The 14,623-nt window shown below is 36.1% G+C and overlaps 3 protein-coding genes and 1 non-coding gene across 4 annotated transcripts; 2 read left to right on the top strand and 2 right to left on the bottom strand.

Annotated features, from left to right (window-relative positions):
- Positions 1–260: 260 nt before the first annotated feature.
- LOC140808065 (uroporphyrinogen-III synthase, chloroplastic-like) lies at positions 261–5,477 on the bottom strand. Its single transcript, XM_073165075.1, has 9 exons — positions 5,249–5,477; positions 4,574–4,661; positions 3,813–3,879; positions 3,439–3,557; positions 3,208–3,303; positions 2,173–2,228; positions 1,516–1,601; positions 1,086–1,220; positions 261–973 (listed from the first exon to the last, which is right to left on the bottom strand). Exons 1-9 carry the CDS (start codon positions 5,453–5,455, stop codon positions 913–915), a joined length of 915 nt encoding a protein of 304 aa, XP_073021176.1. The 5' UTR covers positions 5,456–5,477; the 3' UTR covers positions 261–912.
- Positions 5,478–6,626: 1,149 nt separating this feature from the next.
- LOC140808138 (origin of replication complex subunit 2-like) lies at positions 6,627–9,765 on the top strand. The gene is given in 8 exon segments (XM_073165170.1): positions 6,627–6,857; positions 7,042–7,271; positions 7,273–7,311; positions 7,431–7,537; positions 7,658–7,790; positions 8,026–8,320; positions 8,862–9,089; positions 9,175–9,765. Coding segments are annotated over 7 exon segments (1,089 nt in total). The 5' UTR covers positions 6,627–6,857; positions 7,042–7,181; the 3' UTR covers positions 9,372–9,765.
- A 358-nt stretch (positions 9,766–10,123) lies between these two features.
- LOC140807813 (BRI1 kinase inhibitor 1-like) lies at positions 10,124–11,214 on the top strand. The gene has a single exon (XM_073164776.1). The coding sequence runs from the start codon at positions 10,194–10,196 to the stop codon at positions 11,088–11,090; it is 897 nt and encodes a 298-aa protein (XP_073020877.1). The 5' UTR covers positions 10,124–10,193; the 3' UTR covers positions 11,091–11,214.
- Positions 11,215–12,110: 896 nt separating this feature from the next.
- TRNAR-CCU (transfer RNA arginine (anticodon CCU)) lies at positions 12,111–12,183 on the bottom strand. Its single transcript has one exon. It is a non-coding gene; the product is annotated as a tRNA-Arg (tRNA).
- Positions 12,184–14,623: the final 2,440 nt, after the last annotated feature.

The following is a 14,623-nucleotide window of genomic DNA, read 5'->3' as shown; positions in this document are numbered from 1 at the left end:
TTATTTATTTTAAAAATTCACCAAAGATGTTTTAAACATAATAATACAGTGAATATAGATAGTATATCTCAAGTTAATTTTTTTAAAAAAAAATTCGAAAATTGCTACATCTCGTGAGTGCACCAATGGTTGCATGCCGAAACAAAGCATGCAGGCAATTTTAGTGAGCATTTGCTAGAATGTTAATTGTGCAAAATTTTAGAAGCAAATGTAATTAGAATTCAAAACAATTAAAAATAACAGCACTTTAGACAAAAAAATTCAGCAAAAATTATTCTTTAAAAAAGAATATTTACATCAGCGCATTTTGCAACGTAATATGTAACTCAGAAGAAAATCTCACGGGCACAAGAGTTAAAACAGTGAGTAGGTCTCATGTGAGACCGTCTCACGGATCCCAATCTGTGAGACGGGTCAATCTTACCCATATTCACAATAAAAAATAATACTTCTAGCATAAAAAGTAATACTACGGGTCAACCCTACCTATATTCATAATAAAAAGTAATACTCTTAGCATAAAAAGTAATACTTTTTCATGGATTATCCAAATAAAGACCCGTCTCACAAAATACGACCCGTGAGACCGTCTCACACAAGTTTTTGCCTAAAACAGTACATTATGGTTCTCTTTTTTTTTTTGGGTTCCTAAATAAAATACACTGATCTTTTTGTTACGTAAAATTTTAATCTCAAGTGCTCTTTTTCCGGAGTTTCTGGGTTTTAGACATTCGTATTGGGGAACCACATATACTCGAAACTGGCCATGGACCTGTATGTTCAAGTACCTAAACAACCTTTCAGCTCCTAACTAACTGAGCAGAGACGAAAAGTACAGCTGCTTGGGGGATGCAGATGAGAGTTGTGGTCAAAAGTTAGCAGTTTGGGCAGCAAGTCAGCGAAATTCAGTTCTCAGATCTGCTGCTGCACTTGGCTGTGAACGTTTAAAGCTTCTAAAATGCAGCTAACCCACCTGAGAAAAAATCCATGTGTTGAAGCAACATGTGAGCTATAAAGACTTGTGTGCAATAGAATGAGTCAAGGCACATAATTTTCCCAAAACAATCCAACAGATTGGAGGTTACCCTTCAAGACCAGGATTTGCTGGGAAGTACACATTCCTAAACCCCAATTTGTTAGCAGCTACTGCAGTAGTCTCCCCAATACAAGCAACAGCATTATCCCAAAGTGGTGATTCTGGCAATACACTAAGCCAAGCACTGTTGAAGAACAAAAATCACATACACTGTAAATGAAAGTAATGAACCACAAAGAAGGGTAAAAGGCAAAGATCAAACGATCCTCAATCAGAGGTATTTTCAACAGGCAAAAACCAGATATACGTTAGATTCAGGGTGGGAAAATAATCTCTATGAACAGTGGTACAGATCATCGAACGTGTTTCTAAACGGTACAGCACCTCGAAAAGCTTGATCCAAAATTTTTAACTGGCTAAGCAAGAAGGAAAAGTGGAAAACTAAAAAGGCCCAGCAATAATAAATGAAGGAGGTTTACCGCACAGCAGAAGGCGATGCAACTGCAACTACAGGAATGAAAAGTGCCTGCTCCAAAGCCATAGGGTCCACATATTTGACAGGCTCCTGAAAAAGAACCCCTACAATTAGTATCCTGTCATTATATTCAACTTCGATATGTCAATTTTCAAATATATCAGTAGTTGCCCTTGTCCTGACGAACATCTCTCACCCAATAGTACCCGCCTTTTCACGACCTTGTTAAGTTCTCAAAATTAATAAACTACCCTTCTTAAATTTATGTCACAACCAAAATATCAGTGAAGGAATTCTAATCGACATGTGGGCTTATGCACTTCAAAAGCATTTGACAAGGTATAAAGAGAACAAAACTTCACACATCCACATATTAAATGAACGGTGCCAATGAGATTCAAATACACCAGTTTGTCGTTCAACCATTGCATAGATGGTGTGAGAGGAGACAAAAATCATCGAAGGATGAGAAAACGAGTTTAGCCCTCATTCCCAAATGTGGAGAAAGGGGGGAAAAAGCTTATTCACAAATGTCAATCCAGCAGCAACAAGAAATAATCACTATCAATACTCAACAAGGAGGGGAGAAGCAGAGTATAATTTAGGTATGAAAATTATGCAACTGAAAAGTAAGCTGACAATATCAAAGCAGGCATCATACGGTAGTGTATGTATTCAGTCTAGTAACCTCAAATCCACGCTTTGCAAGGCCCTCCTCTGAAATAGAAAAACAAAACCCGAAACTAAACAAATGTTTGTTCATTTCAATGATATTATAAAAAAAACAGATCTGGAGAGAATTAAACAAGAAAAAGGAAACAAATACGGATCTCACATGCAGCATTGAGAGTCATGATTAAACAGCAATTTATTATTTGTATTTGCATAATCTTACTTTTTTAGCCCCGAAATTACTCATTAACTATCTTTTCTTATTCATCTGAATGCAAGAGTTCCAATAGAAGCACTATCCAACATATTATAGGCACCTTTGCACATATAAATGAAAAATATATTTTCAAAACTAAGGAACATTTCATAACCAAACTTTTCAACAAAAGATTTTTCAAGTCACCCAAAAGATTTTTCATAATCTCTCGACTTCTTAAATGAACTACGGCCTAAAAAATGAAATCCAACTTAACTTCAAGGCTGATATATCACTTTGTATCATTATAGTGGTTAAAGACTTTAGAAAGTGAGAGAAAAAAACAGCTAAATTGGTTGGATACTCTAAATTCAGAAATAAGCAATCAAACAGGAATTTCCATTTAGCTGTATTCCTTCTCTGCAATTTGACTTCACGCATGATTAATTCACTAGTTACATCCTGATGATCTAATCATTACATTCACATGGTTATTTATTTGTAATATGCCGAAAACTCAGTAGACTGATTGCTTCCTGCATTACAGTAAAGGAAAAATCAAATATGAAAAAAATCATATAGATCTACGCGGCAACCAAGAAGTTTTTCTAGGCCATCACAAGTGGTAAAACTACAGAGTAGCAATACAATAAATTATTGTAGTTTTCCAGAACATAGAAACGGATAAGTTCAACTTAAAGCCTGATGAATTCAGCATTGTTGCTGTTATCCCCTTTCACAGGAAAGATGTTTCAGATATAATGCTTTAACAAATTAGTGATGAGAAAGAAGGAGCACAAATAAAAAACCAGATATTAGAGCACTGACCAATTTCATTGCCAGCTTTTGCTGAAGCAGGATATAAGACGGTGCACCTTGTATTATCGTTATTCGGAAGTTCAGACGCCAAAACTTTGCCAGTCGCTGAATATCATAACAAAAATTACTCTTTTTCAAGCGGTGACTAGTTTGGATTAATGTCCCACACTAGATTCATATTCACAAGTTAACTAGCCTAAAATGTTTTTCTCTATCATAATTAAGGAATTAAGTAAAAACCTTTTGATGGAACAAAAACAACATCAAGACTTTGCGCTGCAGGAGGCAATATTTTCTCAAAAACACTTGCTGTACCAGCTCCTACAACTCCAATCCTGACTTTTGGAGCTCCAGCAGCTCTGTAAACACATAACTAGAATTATCAAGTAATACAGCCAACACGGCACCAGAATGAAGAGTTATTAGTAACTGCCTAATTTTAACTATGCAGGTGTGATTACTTTGAGTCACAAAACAAGACATTAATATTGCATCACTCGAAAGCTGCTTGACATTATAAAGTGACAAAACAGCATCAGGCTTTAAGTGACTAATTCTCCTCATCAAACCAAATGATATTTAGGACAAATGCTCTAGAAACACCAGAATCTTACTTCCAAGCATCAAGGAAAACCTCACCCACTTCAGGTGAAGTTATGACAATCCAGTCAAACAAATTGTCTGCAGCCATAGAAAGCAGAAATCAGAGACTACTCTCACTTAACAAATAATCACTAGTACTTTCATTTTTTAAACTTTGATTTTTCATACAAGGGAAGTTTTTGAAGTTAAGTAAAATCAATTGGAAGAGAAAATACACGCCTACAAAGAGAGGGAGTGACATTACTATTAGTTATTTTGTGTACCCTGCAACCACATAGAATGGAGTTTTGGCAAAACAAAGAAAGCTAGGAAGATATTATTTATAATAACATCAACACATTCCAATCTAACCAAATAATTTAAACAAGACTAAAGTGACTTGATGAGATCACTTATGTGTTACTAAATACAGAATTACCATCACCAGATTTTCATGTGGATCACAATTTGATATTAGATGACGCTTTTCACATCATTTCCACCACTTAGAGTGTCATTCACCATAAACATGGGAACAAATTAAAAAAACTTGGGCATTTACATATTCTAAATACGAATGAATTCCAAAAAATACAGGGAAGATAAGTCAGCTACAAACAAAGGGGAAAAGACCACAAGTACTATGAAAGGACAAATGTTTCCAGATTAGCAAAGAAAAGTATCTTTTACATAAAACCAAGGTTCCTTGATCATAAATTGAGTAGGAAGTTAAACTAGCATAAATTATAGCATATAAAAGAAACAATAGGCAAAGAAATCATCTAGAACTCACTGCTCAACACAGAAGGAAGATTTTCTGAATCAGGCAACTGAGTATGCTGGATAAGAGGAAGCTCTAGGCAGTTAATTCCATTATTTTCCTGCAAACAGAGGAAAAAATTACACACGTAACCATATTACAATGAGCTAGCCAAAAGATTCATACATTTTTACAAGTCTAACACATGCCATGATCAATGCTATTCGTTAGGTTGTGACAGCTTGACACTAAGGGACTTTGCATGTGATAAATACCAAGAGAAAATTGGAGCTGTTAATTTGTGCAGTGAAATGAATTATAGCAGATCTACAATTACAGAACTATGATCCCATTTCCTCAAAGGCTGCAAACTTTCTAATGCATATAAAATGAAAGGCGAAGGTAAATTGTCTGGACAAAAACATTCTTAGGGTACATATCTAGAAATTCATCATTCACAAGCTGCAGGGGAAAAAACAAATTAAAAACACCCATTCTAAAACTGTTCCACAACTAATCCCGTATTCAAGCTACAGCAAATGCGATGAAACGAGTAGAGAATAGAAGCACATTGTTTTCTTCAGCAAAGCAAGTTATTATCAGACTCATTCTTTAAACTAAATATCAGTGATTTTTTTTTAAAAAAACAAGTTAATTAAACCCAACAACCTAATAGGAATTCACCGAGATAAAACATAAAAGAATTACCAGAGCATGAATGAGCTTGCCGTTCTTGCCTCGCTCCCTCGTGACCACAACTTTCGGATAGGCCGTTGAAGATAAAGAAGCTGAAACAGAACCTAAAGCTTTGATTTTGACATATATCCTTCCGCTTTGAAACTGATGACGAAAAGAAGAAGAAGGAATTGCAGGTGTACGAACCGTAGAGAGGGTAGAGAGAGAAAATGTAGCCATGTTTCAGAAGACGACACGTATCAGGGTTTACAAAATAATGCAAAAAATAGAAGCCTGGGTCGCTTATGTAAAGAACATTAATAAAGGGGCCGTGTGCCATTATTTGTTTAAAAAGATATTGATTTTTTTAAAAAAAGTTATAGAATATTTTGAGATTGCATACGCTGAAATTGGAGGAGGATATATGAAATATAAACAACACGAAAGGTACAAAAAATAGATTATCAAAAAAGCAGGGATCTCTACGAAATTAAGATGGCAGACATGGAGTGAATACAACGGATGTTCGCTGATGCAGGAGGCGCTCTTGGTCATCCTCCGCCGGACCCATCCACCCTCGACTCCTCCGAACAGCCATCTCACGCTGGCCCTCGACTAAAATGCTCCGAACACGGTAAAACATTCAAATCGCTGAAATAAAATCAAATATAGGCCCTAGGGCACCCGATGGGGGTTTAACACCACCAAGAAAGGGCAACAAATACATGAACCTCTATTCCCCACATCATTTTAACATCACGGTATTTGTCACCAACTACGATTTTTGACATGAAAGATATAATTTGATTTTTTAACATTTAAATGATATATTATTATAACTTATGATGTATTTTTATAGTATTGCGGATATATATGTTTAGCCACAGCGCGGCTTTTATGTCGCTAAAGCATTCAAACACGTGGGCCCGATCAGCAACAGCGACGGTTATTTAAAAGCGTCGCTATTAGCGACAGGTTTTTATAAAACCGTCGCTAATTGGCCAATTTTTTTAAAAAAATAAACTGACATGGGGCGTTCAAAAAATTGAACGCCCCATGCCCTCTCGCCTGTGAGTGGGTGTTATAACACCGTGGCTTGATCTATATTACAAGCTGGGCCATTATGGGCTAGCCAATCTCCGAATCAAAGGAGTGAGTTTCATTGAAATCGTCTCACGGGATGTGAAGGATAGGTTCAATTTTACTCATATTCATTATAAAAAATAATACTCTAGCATAAAAAATAATGTTTTTCATGGGTGACCCAAATAAGATATCCGTATCACAAATACGATCCATGGACTGTCTCACATAAGTTTTTGCCCAATGAAAAAGTGGGAACAAATTTGCATCTCTAATTATCTTGTTGGATAAATAAATTATTAATATATTTAAAGTTTTTAATCAAATTCAATCGATCCAATTCATCCACTCGGCCAACACCCGCTGGAACACCTCTGTCCTCCTCCGCCTCCACCTTCCGTCCTCCGCCCCTTTTCCTCCGTTACCTCCACCTGTGTATTACCGTGTTTTCCCCCCTTTCCAAGCTTTGATTCAACAGGTTAGCGAATGCACCAAATCGTTTCTTCTCCGCGTCGCTGCCTCCATTTGCCGACTGTTTCATCGACTAAGCCACCTCTACGTGAGTCTCATATCCAATTTTCCCACCTGTTACACCTTTGAAGCTCATACTTCATCTCTTGTTGGTCATTAAGTTCAGATTTTTGTATGGATTTTTTATTTTGTTTTATAATATCTGATCTACTTTATATTTTCACATATTTCTTGGTTTGACCTCCTTTTCTGTGCTTAATTTTGTTTTTCAGCTTTTACATGACACTGGAGCTCGTTCTCGAACCCTAAGTATTTGAGCCAATTAATCACTTTCTTGAACTTGAATCTGATCTGTAAACTTAAAAGTTGAAACGTGCGGAAAATAATTTGGGCACGCATTTGGACTCGCTGTATGGCATCAAATGGCATGGAAGAGGATGATTTTGGGTTCTCGAGAAACTACTTTTTAGCTAAAGAACTACGCAGCTCGGGTAAAAAATCCTGCGCGCAAAGTTTCAGATATCAATCTCGTGGACGAACAGGTCTTTTGTTTAATTTAATGTTGAGCTGGCTGACACAAATATTGTTGACCTACCATGTCATTTATTCTGAGATTTGAATAAACCACAGAAAAGAATTAGAATTTCTATTATGTTTGCAGGAGCTAAGAGAAGCATATGCTAACATTGATCAGAAGCACGAGAAAGAAATTAGTAATTTAGTACACAGTTATAAGGATTCGTACAAAGAATGGGTTTTTGTATTGAGGTACTCTCACTAGATTTTGATATCTCTTGCTTTTCCAAAGTTGTGGCATTTTTCTTGAGGGTGCTTCCTTTTCGAATATTTGAGTATAGTAACCCAAACCTCTCTACTTCTCTATAAAAGATGTGGATTTGGGCTTTTGATGTATGGGTTTGGGTCAAAGAAAGCATTGATAGAGGATTTCGCATCAACAGCGTTGAGGGATTATTCTGTTATTGTAATCAATGGATATCTCCAATCAGTCAATCTCAAACAGGTATGGATTTTAATCTCAGAATTTTTGTATCAGCCATCGTTCGGGTACTTGTTCTCTCACAACTTGTTTGTCATAACTCGTTATCATAATAAGATACTCAGCTTATAGTTTCTTATGTAGTGACTATAAACATCTGTAGAAATGCAATGATTTTAATCAAGAAAAGTCATATAATGGTGTAGACAAAATCAGTTTCCTTTTGATGCTCACCAGTTCATTGATGTGCAATATGTAGGCTGTGGCAACTTTAGCTGAACTCCTGTGGGATCAATTGAAAATGCTGCAAAAAAATACTTCGGAAAAGCATCTTAAAAACAAACAACCATTTAATGCTCGCTCCATGGATGACCTTATTTCATTTCTCGATGGACCACATTTAGGAAGTGATGAATGCTTTGTGTGTATCATAGTTAACAATATAGATGGACCTGGCCTTCGTGATTCCGAGACTCAACAATATCTTGCGAGGATTGCAGGTTGTTCTCATATCCGTATGGTTGCTTCCATTGATCATGTGAATGCACCTCTCTGTAAGTTTATCTGATCATTACTAATTATCTTGTACTAGATAGTTTTGCCATGGCTGGGGACATGCGACTTTTCTTTACCTTATCGAGAGCTTCAAAGTTAATGGCTTACTTGAGTTTCTGCATCGTTTATATTTTGTTCCAGCTGTTTTGTAGAAAGTTTCATAGTCAGGTTGCTAGAGGGTTTCTCTTTCAATGCTATGTGAAAGTCTATATTCACTCAGAAATTGTTTTGATCCCTGAATTTTAATTCTGGTATATTTTTCCTAATACCAAAACCAATATAAAGCCTGTTTCGGGAAAAAAAACCATTATAAAGCCAGTGGCTGAACATAAAATCAGTCCATTGGTGTAGCAGTTGGTTTAACAGGAGTTGAGCATTAAATCTGGAGTCTGGGTCATATTGTGGTGTATGAAGGTGAAAAGGAAACCAAGGAAGCAAATTATGATTTATTAGGATTTTTTGTTTGTCAACATTCTATTATGCACATATCATGTGAGTGAGTGAGTCCCTGTTCTAAGTATATTATAATTCTTTTTCCAGTGTGGGACAAGAAAATGGTTCAAACGCAGTTCAATTGGTACTGGTTCCATGTTCCTACTTATGCACCTTACAAGGTTGAAGGAATGTTCTCCCCTTTGATACTCGCACACAGTGGCAGTGCGCAAAATGTGAAGACTGCTTCAATAGTGTTACAGAGTTTAACACCCAATGCTCAGGGCGTTTTTAAAGTTCTGGCCAACCATCAGCTGTCCCATCCTGATGAAGAAGGCAAGTGTTCACATGAAACACTTGTTTAATTGAAATTAGTCATTTTTTCCTTGTCAAACCAATAATTGTTTGTTCCTCTTCCCAGGGATGCCGTTCAATAATCTTTACACAGTATGTCGTGAAAGCTTTATAGTGAGCAGTCAGATTACTCTGAATGCTCATTTGACAGAATTCAAAGACCATGAATTGGTCAAAAATAAAAGAAATTCAGATGGTGAAGATTGCTTATACATTCCTCTCACAAGTGAAGCACTTGAAAAACTCGTTAAAGAGATGAGCTAATAAAAGTTCCTTGGCAATTTTCATGACCATCAAATTGGATCTGGAATTTTAGACACCAGGATAGGAGTAGTAATCCAGTATCATTCTGAAGGAGTTTCAAGTCTTGAAGCACGTGAGCTTTTGTGCTGGATGAAGTCATGCTTTTGATCAAAACTGCATTATTTGCACTGATTTCCATAATACTGTACTTTATTAATCATCATATAAGGACTTTTTTGGGTGCTTTGAAATCTAATGTTGTAGAAGAACTTCTATTGATTAGATGTACGACTTCTCCCCAAAATGCTTACCTAAGTTAGCATGATTGAGCATACATCAAACTCTTTCAAGTATTGTTCGATTCATACATTCTCATTCTATTGAGGCTCGTGTCTTACTGGTTTGTGTCTTGCTATCCCTTGATCTTTACAAAATCTGTAAACTCATGATAGCTCGAAAGCCCCTTAGATTCTTCATAAATTGGAAACGTACTTGAAAAAGACTTCTAACCCGATTGTGGAAACCTTTTTATTATTCAAGTTTGTGACCCTTCAACTAGTGATTTCCACGACTAATCAATTTTATGTATGAATGTATGTTTATATAAACATAAGATCGATGCTAGTTTTCTAAATTAATCGGTGTGAAATACATATAATATGGGATATAGATATCTTTGAGGGGCACGATTGTCCCTTTATGGCTCACTGATCAGCTCTATAAATACTTTTGATAACTCAACATGCAATAATTAGTTTAGAGATACAAAAGAATTCCCCAACTCCCTCGCCACAGAGAAACATATATATCGTTATCCCTCTCCCTCTTACAAAACTTGCCACAATGGAAGTACAGTCTGAAATCGAAAGAAATACAGAAGAAGAGAGCCCTAATGAATCCAAAACATTCAATCCACTGTCACCAACATCCTCTCCCAACCATGAATTCTCCTTCACAATCTCCTTCCATCCGCAGTCGAAAGCTCCGGGTAGAAACAAATCCAGCCCTTCATTTGACTTATCACCTGCAGATAACATTTTCTTCCATGGCCATTTACTTCCTCAGCACTACCTCTCTAATCTCCCTGTCTTCCAGCGCTACTCCATCGATGATTCATTCGACAGTTTCACGCTCCCGCTCCCAATCGATGGATTTTCCGGAGAAAATAACTCCAGCTCCAATACTTACACCGACCAAGAATACATCAGCATTGATCATATCAATCCCAGTACTAGCCAAGAAAGGTGCAGCAGCGTCTTGCAAGAAGAAGGGGTACAGGTACGAAGGAAACCAAGATCCTTTTCGATTTTGAAATGGAGAAAAAGGCGTGATGAGAGGAAACTCGACAAGGGTGGTCAAGAAACAGATCAAAAACAGCAAAGGAAGCCCAAATTCAACTTAAGCAATGTCGTGAAAAGGTACACGAGATTCATAAATCCATTTCTTTCTTTAAGAAACAGGAGAATGAATCCTCAGTTCCACGGGCAAACTCATCCCTCATTTTCGGGGAACTTACGGGTAAGAAACAACAAGGAACTGAGCAGAGGCAGGAGAGGAGTATTCTCAGCACCAGCTTCAATGATAAATTCTCCTACAAATAGTGGCCTTTTGGTGGCAAGTGGAACTCCTATTCCTTCTGCAAGAGACAGTACCATGGAAGAATTACAGGCTGCAATTCAATCTGCAATTGCTCATTGCAAGAAATCCATTGCTGCAGAAGAAACAATACTTGTGAAATAATTAATTGGCCATATGTGTGTACCAAAGTTACCTTGTTTAAACATGTGATATGTACGTCAAAGTTTAATATTTAGTCCATTGGAAAAATTAAGGTACTAAATTCAAACAAGTTAGAATACTTTGCTTGTAGTCTCATACCAATTTCATAGTTTTATCAACATTAAATTAAGACAAATCATTCAAATCGATAGCCTAATGATTATCTGGTATGTGATTTTTGGAGATCACGCATAGCTTTTGTGATTTCCAATAAACAACATGTATATAAAAACATTACTACATGAAAAACTAAACAAAAGGGTTCATGTGATCAAAGTGGTAAATTTTTTGAAGAACTCAACTCTTTTAGGTTTGTCCATTATATTTTTGCTTCAAAGTTGTGTAGACTGAATGAAACTTTGACAGAGGAGATGGTATTACTGGCAAATACATTCAAGAAAAGATAGTGCTAAGCTTTCGATATATAAATAAATAAATAAAGGCAACATTACAACAGAATAATAATATATGAACCACAATTGAACACTATGAGTTCATTAACCATGAAAAATTATTTTGCGAGAAAATAAAAAAAGATATAAAGCCCCACAAAAAGAGAATATTAATGGGCTCGATAAAGCTTAAGAAAAGAGAAGATTTGCATACACAGGAGGAGACTTGACTTCTTTTTCGATGAAAATCACCTCACGTAATCCACTTTCTAATTAGAGTTTGGTATGATTTGTTAATTTTTATTCGTTCCATTTAACATATAATAGTAAAAACCTTGCGAATTATTTAATTTACTGAAAATTATGAATTGACAAAGAGAAATGCAAGTTAAATTTATAAAGAAACATTATTTAAAATGGGAATTTTATTTTTAAAGAGTATGTTATAAAAATATTAATTAGAATCAATTGTGAAACGAATTTATTATTTTAATATTGAACCATGCAAATTTGAGATTTTTATTTTATTTTTTCCGAATGGTAGTGATATGTATACAGACAACAATAAATAAAGAAATGAAAAGAAAATCGCGCCAGGTAGGGGTCGAACCTACGACTTTCTGCTTAGGAAACAGACGCTCTATCCACTGAGCTACAGGCGCCTGTGTGTGAACTACGGCAAATGTAATATATGTATTTTATCTTAGGCCTGTATATAGCACTACCTAATCAAATGGGCTTTCGTTTGGACCACTATAACAGATCGGATTGGCTATTGGAAAGGCCAGACTCGTGATCCGTTATCCAAAATCCAGCCCACCAAAAACTATTCTCATCGTCTTTTACATTCCATTCCTCTTAGCTAGCTTCGCGCAGTACCCAAAACGATGAACAAAATGAATAATCTCAAGTATAAATTGTGAAACAGTAAATCAATTCTCTTCCTCTCGAATACCATGCAAGTGACCTTTTCTATCCCAACTCCAATAGGAGCCCTTGCTTCTTCCACACTGTTGATGTGTGTGTTAAAAGATCAGGGTTTTTAAGCTTTTACCCTTGAGATTGTCTTCCAAGGACATCATCACACCGCAGATTTTAGTGCTGATTACATTTGTTGTAAATTAGTTGTTTCTTTTTTAAGTAGTACCTACTAAAGAAGAGAAAGCCATGATAAATTGATAATACGTCAAATGGTTTTTGGTACGAGAGATTAGGTAGGCTTATTGTTTTTTAACTCACTTAATCTAATGTTTGGTAGGATTTTTATTTAACATAGTCAATATCTCATATAAATGATTAAATTATATTAATTGTGATAAAATAATCACTCCTCACCCACTAGAATTATTTATCTAACTCTTAATCCATCATATTTTTCCAATTTTACATTTCTCCTATATCCAAACTCACCAGTACCACTTCTCGTCACCGACCGTCGGCCGACCACCACCGTCGCCAGCCGACTGCCAACCGAACGCCAGCAGACCGCCGTCCGCCGCCACCGACCACCTTCCGCCGGCCGACCAACCGACAGTCGCCGCCGTCGAAATGGGTGGACAATTTTGTCGATTCATCAAAAGATTTTTAATTATCTCATTCTTAAAAATCATACCAAACATAATATTATTTTATCATTATATATTATATTGATATTTTAATCATTCTTTTTATCATTTATCTCTTAATCATTTCATAATTTTATCTTCCAACAAAACGTAACATAAAAGATTAAGGTCTTGGATTCAAGTCATATGCACGGAGATGACGGTTCGCTCGATCCACCTCATATGAATGGTTGGGATTCTATTTCATGGGAAAAAAATTAAAAAAAAAATTAGGTCAGAAAAAATTCCGGCCATTGTATGTACCCCTGCAGGCAGTCTGCAGGAGTAGGATGGAATAATCCGGAGATGACTGTGTTGGGAGAGCTAATCCTACCTAATAAAGTCAATATTGTTGTAGTTAAATATATTAGTGAAAGAGGGCGAAAATTAAAAGGAAAATTAACGCCGAAACCCTGTAAAACATATTTTCTTTTGTTTTTGTTAAATATAATTTTGTATTCGCTTCCGGACAATATCCTGCCTAATATACTTGCTCACGTAATTAATAATCTGCCAAATGGTTAAAGTTTTCTAAGTTTAGGCAAAGCCTGTCCTGTCTGACATTACCTAATGTCCGGTGTGAGTTTTATTTAATTAATTAACGGCTTGAATTTGATTTTATTTAATTAAAGAGTATGAAGATCAACTATTATGTCGCATTACGTCTATGATGCTGACTGAAGAAGATGTCTCACGCGCCAAGTGTCGTGTTTTGCTACACTTTTGGCATCTAGCGATTTTCGGAGGACAAGCCAATCATGGCTGGCTCCACTGTCGTTTTTCTTTTAATGCGATGATAATTTTTTCTATTTAATTTTATTTGAATAGATTATTCATGTAATTGTGGGATTTGAGCTAAGAGCCCACTTGAATCTTATAAATTACATTTTACAAGTTATAAACCAAAAACCTACTTGAAATACTTTAAATTCTCAAAAATTAAACAATTTTTTCTTCTTCTTTTTCATGTTGAATGACAACTATATTGCCGGCCTCGGCCTCGGCCTCATGCCAACCATTGCTACGAACATAACCCATGTGAAAACCAGGTGTCACCATAATATTACACACACGCACGCGGACGCGCATATATATATATATGTTGCTTTGGTTTCACCAGCGGCGTATTTCTGGCGCAGGCCTTACCAAAAAGAGATTAATATATATTTAGAATTCCCAGATGAATTCTAAAGTTAGGGTATCATGCACATGCAAAGTCAAAACATTGCATGCATTGAGATTTAGAAAAAGAAAAGAGCCACGAGCAGGGAGCAGGGCCTGTTGAGTCGCCAAAAAAGAGAAAATTTTCATATTTGTTTGAGTAATTTGGAAGTAGCTGCGTACCAAAGAGCTACTCATTTGTGTTTTTGAGATGAAAAAACTTTCATCTAGTTGACTTAAATATGAATGAAGTTAAAATAATAACTGAACATCTCCTTTTTTTTGGGCAGAATCTTCGTTAATATGCTATGCTTCCAACTAGGTGCTTCAGCAATTT

The sequence above is a fragment of the Primulina eburnea genome, chromosome 12, assembly GCF_022965805.1.
Source record: "Primulina eburnea isolate SZY01 chromosome 12, ASM2296580v1, whole genome shotgun sequence".
NCBI classification, from domain to species: Eukaryota; Viridiplantae; Streptophyta; class Magnoliopsida; order Lamiales; family Gesneriaceae; genus Primulina; species Primulina eburnea.
The sequence above is the reverse complement of the archived record's forward strand: the minus strand, read 5'-3'. Positions and strand labels throughout refer to the sequence as shown.